Source organism: Hylobates moloch, unplaced genomic scaffold (genome assembly GCF_009828535.3).
Source record: "Hylobates moloch isolate HMO894 unplaced genomic scaffold, HMol_V3 SCAFFOLD_14, whole genome shotgun sequence".
Lineage (NCBI taxonomy): Eukaryota > Metazoa > Chordata > Mammalia > Primates > Hylobatidae > Hylobates > Hylobates moloch.
Genome location: NW_026652289.1, coordinates 83,826,524 through 83,832,523, shown reverse-complemented (window position 1 = coordinate 83,832,523; position 6,000 = coordinate 83,826,524). Strand labels below are relative to the sequence as shown.

The 6,000-nt window shown below is 56.8% G+C and overlaps 1 protein-coding gene across 1 annotated transcript in view; it reads right to left on the bottom strand.

Annotated features, from left to right (window-relative positions):
* Positions 1-6,000, bottom strand: part of OTUD7A (OTU deubiquitinase 7A) — a 392,070-nt gene that overhangs the window by 9,295 nt on the left and 376,775 nt on the right. The window contains exons 14-16 of the mRNA XM_032175334.2: positions 3,426-3,540; positions 3,169-3,253; positions 5-705 (exon numbers count right to left, since the gene is read on the bottom strand). Coding sequence (XP_032031225.1) covers positions 5-705; positions 3,169-3,253; positions 3,426-3,540 — 901 coding nt within the window. The remainder of the gene's footprint in view (positions 1-4; positions 706-3,168; positions 3,254-3,425; positions 3,541-6,000) is intronic.

Sequence of the window (6,000 nt, the reverse complement as noted above, 5' to 3'; positions counted from 1 at the left end):
GGCGGCGGCGGCAGCGGCCGCAGTGGCGGCGTCGCGGCGCCGCTGCTCCTGCTCGGCACTGAAGCGCTCCTGCGCGCTGGTCAGGTAGTAGCCGATCATCTCCTCGTGGAACTGGTGCCGGTGGCTGGTGAGCAGCAGGCCGGCGAAGATGAACTTGCGCTCCCCCTGCATGGCGGCGCGCAGGATGTTGAGGCTCAGCTTCACGTCCGTGCTGTACTTCCAGGCGTCGCCCCGCGGCCCACCGCCCTTCTCCGCCGGCGACGCGCCCGCCGCCTTGTCCGTGGGCGACGGCGTGGTCTTCTCCGACGGCGACGTGCTGGCCGACGCACCCGACTCCTCCTTGCTGCCCTTGCGCGACTTCGCCTTCTTCTCCTTGCCCCGCTCGGCCGAGTCCCCGTTCTTGCCGTTGGCGGAGTTGGCGCGGCCCATCTTGCCGTGCACCAGGCCGCCGAGGCCACCCATGTTTTTCTTCAGCTTGATGCCCAGCGTCTTGCTGAAGCTGCCCAGCTTGTTGGCCACGGAGTCGGCGCGCGTCTTGTCCTTCTCCTTGCGTTGCTTCTCCTTCTCCTTGTCCTTGCCGTTCTTGCCGTTATTGCTGTTAGAATTGCTGCACACCGAGTCGCGGTCCGAGTCCAGCGAGTCGGCCAGGGACTGCACGTCCTCCCCTGCCGAGGCCGTGGGAGACTCCGGCTGTGCCAGGGGCGCCTGTGTAGAGAGGGAGGGCCAGAGCGAAGGTGGTTAGAGAAGAGCTGTCCACGCGCCGCCGAGGAAGACACACCTTGCCCCTGTGTTGCCGAGGCTAGGGCCCTCGACCTTCACTGTCCCAGTCCCCACTGTCGCTCTGGTGACTATGATACCCGGATGGGCGGTGCTGAAGGAAAGGAGCGGATAGGAGTGGGCTCTGATCCGCTGCAGTAGTAAAAGGATGTAGGGACCTCTTATTTGCGTGTCTTCTGGCCAGGGAAGCTGGGGTGTACTCATTCTTTCTCTCTGGGGGACCTCAGGTACTTGGTACCCTGGAACCCTGAGTGGGAGATTGGAGCAGGGTGCAGATACCCCACTTGGTCTTGGTCCCCAGAACCTTGTCACAATTTAGAGAGAAGATCAGGTTCAGACTCTGGCCTTCCCCCACTGGCGAGGCCGCCTGCTTGACCAGACACAGGTCCCAGGCCGGCCTCTGTAAGGATGGAGGCCTTCAGGTGGGGAGGACACTGGGCCTGCACAAAAGTGTCTCCCCTGAAAAGATGTCTCACTTCACGCCAGGCATGGGACAGAAACCTTGCACTCAACCTCATTCATCGGATCCTTGATTCAGGGATGCCAAATCACTTCTGGAGTTCCTTTCTCACTCAGTTTGGCAAGGTGGAATGCTAAATTGAGGAGGATTCTGAAATAGGCCTGCGCTCAGCCAAAAAGATGTTCCCATTCCCAGAAAAGTCCCCCTGGGTAGGGTGGGGTGACGCTGGGGAGCACACCTTGGATGAGACCCACTGATGAGGTCAGCCAGTCTGAGGAGGGCACGACCATATCTGGGGTGGGGGGAACCTGAGAAAAGAGGTGGGAGGGCAGAGAGGCAGGCAGCACCTACTACTTCTCTGTAGGGACCTCCCTGGGTGAGGAGAGAATTCTGACCGAGTGTCATTGGACAAGAGGCACAGCCTATCATGCTGGCCGCTGGGTGCTGCAGGAACTGGTGCTCATACCTGAACAGGCTTCCCTGGCCTCCAGGGGATGAGCCTGGGAGAAGGCCCATTGCTCTCCCACTTAATTTTTGTACCCCCCCAAACCCCTCAAGCAAGTCCAAGGGTCGGTGACTCCCCTGTGACCAGATCACCCTGAAGCAAAGGTGGGCAGAACTGACCCTCACCACCTCCCACTCTGAAATTCCTTTCCCCTTCCCACCTGGGATAGGAAGGTGTGAAGTGTCTCAGACTGGTGTGTGAGACACTAAAGGGTGGACACTCGGGCTGGGCCAGGAAGGGAGGTGCGCTTGGTGCTAGCAGGAGCGCACTGAGAGCGGGCTCAGGAGTCCCTGGCTGGAAGGACCCTCCCCACAGTTGTCTGCTGAGAGCCCTGCATCTGACGTGAAGGCACCGAGGCCTGGCAATTGCAGGCAGAGCTATGCTCAGCCCGAGAGCCTCCTTATTCTACATCCCAAGCCGCTGCCATCACTCCCCATGTGGGTGCTGAAGAAGAACAGCCGCAGCTCTCCGGGAGTGCTCCAGGCCTTTGAGAGGCAGGACGCAAACTGCCACCGACTGGCTGTCACTTATGCCATCAGTAAAATGGGATATCAGTCCCCGCCTCATGGAGCCCTGGGAGATGACGTACAGGCAGAGGCTGGAGTCTGAGAGCACTGAGCAGTGCTGGCCACCGCCTGACTCCTTGACTCATGCCACTCCTTTACTAATTCCTTGTGAGCCCCACTTTAAGACTAAGTAAATGTCTGGAGAGGACCAATTATTTGCAGGCTGTTTTTTTACAAATCCTTTTCCTTGGCAGTTCACTACTGAGATTTCAAAAAACCTCAGTCAGTCAGATGCTCAAAATGAATCCCTCAGCATTTGCAAGCAGGGGCAGCCCCGACCCTCTGGAGGCAGGCAGCCTCATGGGGTGTAGGCCCCTCTCCCCACCTTCCTGCCAGCTCCACCCACCAGTGTGCTGCCTCTGGGAGGGGAGGAAGGGGGCGCCGAGGAATCGCGCTTTCAGTTCCCTGGCTTTTTTTGAGGACCCACACAGTTTATAATTAATTCCACTCTGCGGCAGCACATTGTGTTCTGATCTTAGCAAATCGTTTTGTGTTGTGACTTGCCTGTGGCTTGTTTTCTGAGTGGGCGTGTTTATTCCTTCTGCAGAAAATAGGGGGATAAAAATGCCTTTACAAGAGTGCATGCTTGCATGCACACATGCCTACATGTGTGTACCCACCCACTAGGTCCAGCCAGAGCCACTTCAAACCATAGCCAGGGTGGTCCCAGCTGCATGCAGCTGGGATGGCTAGGTCAAAGGAGGTGGGGGAGCTACTGGGCTGTGGATATGGCTGGGGTGGGCAGCCGGGCAGGGGCAGGCAAGAGTGTGGGAGCATTTGGGAGGATGCACCCTCGTCAGGCTGGAGCTGAGCAGTCTGGACCCTGCTGCCAGGTCTGGTCCCAGCACAGCCAGGCTCACCCGTGTCTCGGAGGGGATCCGGATCCACGTCACGTTCATGTAGCTGTGCAGAAGGTTCAGCTTGGCTTCTAGCGACAGGATAAGGCTGGCAAGAGAAGAATATCCTATTGAAATGTCCGAGCTGGCCCTTGTAGCACCCAGTCCACCTGCATGCCAGCTGTCCCAGGAGGAGCAGGGGTGGTACAGCCCCTCCCCAGGATGCCCCAGCCACAGCCCTCCCTGTGGGCGCTGGGGGAAGGGACAGAGTAGGGTCTTACTGGGCCAGCCGGGCGTTATCGTTGTCGTCTTTCCCCCACTCCCAGTCCTTGCCAGGGTCCACTGCAAAGTGCAGAGGCAGCAGCTTGTGCTCAGAATCCGTCAGGGGGATCACGGCTGGAACAGAAGAGACAGAGCCATGCTTGCAGCCCCGGCAGTCCCCAGGCAGGATGGCAAGGAAATTCCCAAGCCAGGTGTCCAGGTGACAAATGCACTCAGTGGACATCTACACAGATCTGTGCCAGCAGGAGCATGAAGACCAAAACCACTATTGCTAGTTTTTAAAATTTCATATTTATTGCGGACAGTGGAGAGCAGTTGGAAGCGTCACCTGGACCCTGGGTCTCTTTGGGTCTGTCTAATGGCAGATACTCCATTGGGCATCAGAATGGGAAAAAAGCTATTGCTGCTTCTATTTCTAGGAAGGATCTAGGCAGGTTAGGCACACTTTGGGAGGCCACCTTGCAGGTAGGCCTGGGGCCCAGCTCTCCTGTTTCATCCCAGAGAAGGGCCGAATGTGCAAGTCAGGTGAGCAAGGGTGTTGCTGACCTCTACTGGTTTGTAATTTTGTGCCACAAGTCTGTATCAGTGCCTGGGACCCGTGGACCCATCCGCCCCTGCCCGTGGGAAGCTCACCTGTGCTGGGGACAGATAAGCAGGTTAACAAACACCTCATAATGTTAGGTGGTGATGAGCCCTGGAAGGGTAAACACCAGGCAGAAGGCAGTGATGGTGAAGCCTTTCTTGGGTGGGGTCAGGGGGTCCTTTTGAGGAGGTCACATGTAGGTGGAGATTGCAGTGATGAGCCACTGGCTGGTCATTTCTCAGAGGGATTGACTCATCACAAAACCTCTGTGGTGAAACTCACCACCCGTGGGAAATCCTGGCTCACTCCAGAAGGGCTAGGGTGGAGGGGGTATCTACAGGTTTGGGATCTTCTAGGAGCTTCTGAGCTGCTGGGGGACCTGATGAGAGGAGTACCTAGTGACATGGTTGACTCCTCCCAAGGGCACTTTCAGGGACAAGGGCAGTAGGAAGTGGGAGATGGTCTCCCCAAGTCTTCCTCAGAGCAAGCAGCAGCCTCCTCCATGGGTTCCACTTAGATCCCCTGCAGGCCCCACTCCTGGGAGTCACACCACAGCAGAGAAGCACAGCCACCTTGGACCAGTTGCTTTGCCTCTTTGCTGGGACCCACGATTCATGGCAAGGGTGCCATGGCAAGAACAAAAAGGCAAGGAAATAGATCAAATCGAAGACTGAACACCAATAGTTGATTTGGTAAGAAATTGGAAAAACTGACGCAATGCTGCCCTCCAGTGTTGCTTAAGAGGAAAAGTGGGTGCAAGTAATTCCCCTCTCCACCCCTACACCTCTTCTTCTCCAGCTTCCCCAAGCTGCCAATAAGGGAAATGCAGCTTTGCTGACCAATGACCAGCTCCGGGCTTTTCATTAATCTGGCTTGGGATTGGAAAGTGCAGTGCTCTGATTTGAGAGGTCAGGAGTGGCTTGGCCTGGCTTTGCTGCAGCCTGCTGGGTTCTGCCTTGACGTGGCCACCCTTCCCAGGTCTGAGCTGCAGGGTAGACACACCCAGGGAGGACTGCAGGGCTGGCTCAGGGACAGGTCTCCCTTGGGTGGTGCCCAGCCGCCTGTCCCATAGTTCTATGAGTCACTACACAAACAGAGAAGGGGTTAGCTTCGCTTCTTACTCATGGGGCAGGGGGTGGCACAGGCTCTCCCCATCCACAATGTTTCCCAGAATAGAGCAGTGCAGCTCCTGGGAGTTCCAAGCCCCCATGAACAGATGGGCCAAACCAAAGTGTCCAGGAAAGGGACTCAAAAAGTGACATTTAAATAAGCATCTCCTGTGGCTTTTAAAATCAAGCAAATTCAGGAAATATTGTTCTAGAACAAGAATAATCTGTTAGAAGCAGTTCCTGTGGGTGCAACTTGGACATTTTGGTTCTGGCTGTTCACCCGCTTCTCAGGGTAGAATTGCCATTGGAGAGCATCAGCCCACCACCACTCCATGTCTTAGCCACCCCGCCCCCAGGATTTAGGGGGAACCGGCACCTAGCGGCATCCATGGTCTGTGGGCAGAAGCAATGTGGGAAGTGCTGGGTGATATGCTCAGGCATGGGGGTGCCTCTCCTCACTCCCCTTCCATGGTGCCTGCAGAAGACAGCAGATCTCCACTGAAGAGCTGCCTGACAATTGAGAACACTCCTTTTAGACTTCCACTGTGTTAAGCCACTGTGATTTTGGTTTGTTTGTTGCAGATAAACCACCTAAGCTAAGACGGCATCCCAGACAGTCACCCTCACTTCCCTATCATGGGGTTCCTGGGGACTCCTCCCCTCAACAGCAGGGCTGGAATGGACTCCCTGGGCTGCCCAGGGCTCCAGTGCACGGTGGGAATACCCCTGAAGGGGCTAGTCCCTGTCCACCTAGAAGGGTCCGGCAGCCTTGTGGCCTAGATCTGGCTGGGTTGAAGGGCCAGGTACTGAGAGAGGCTCTAGGGACATGCCTGCTCACAACTGAAGACACCGAGGGGCTAAAAGGAAGGCTTCTCTGCAGAG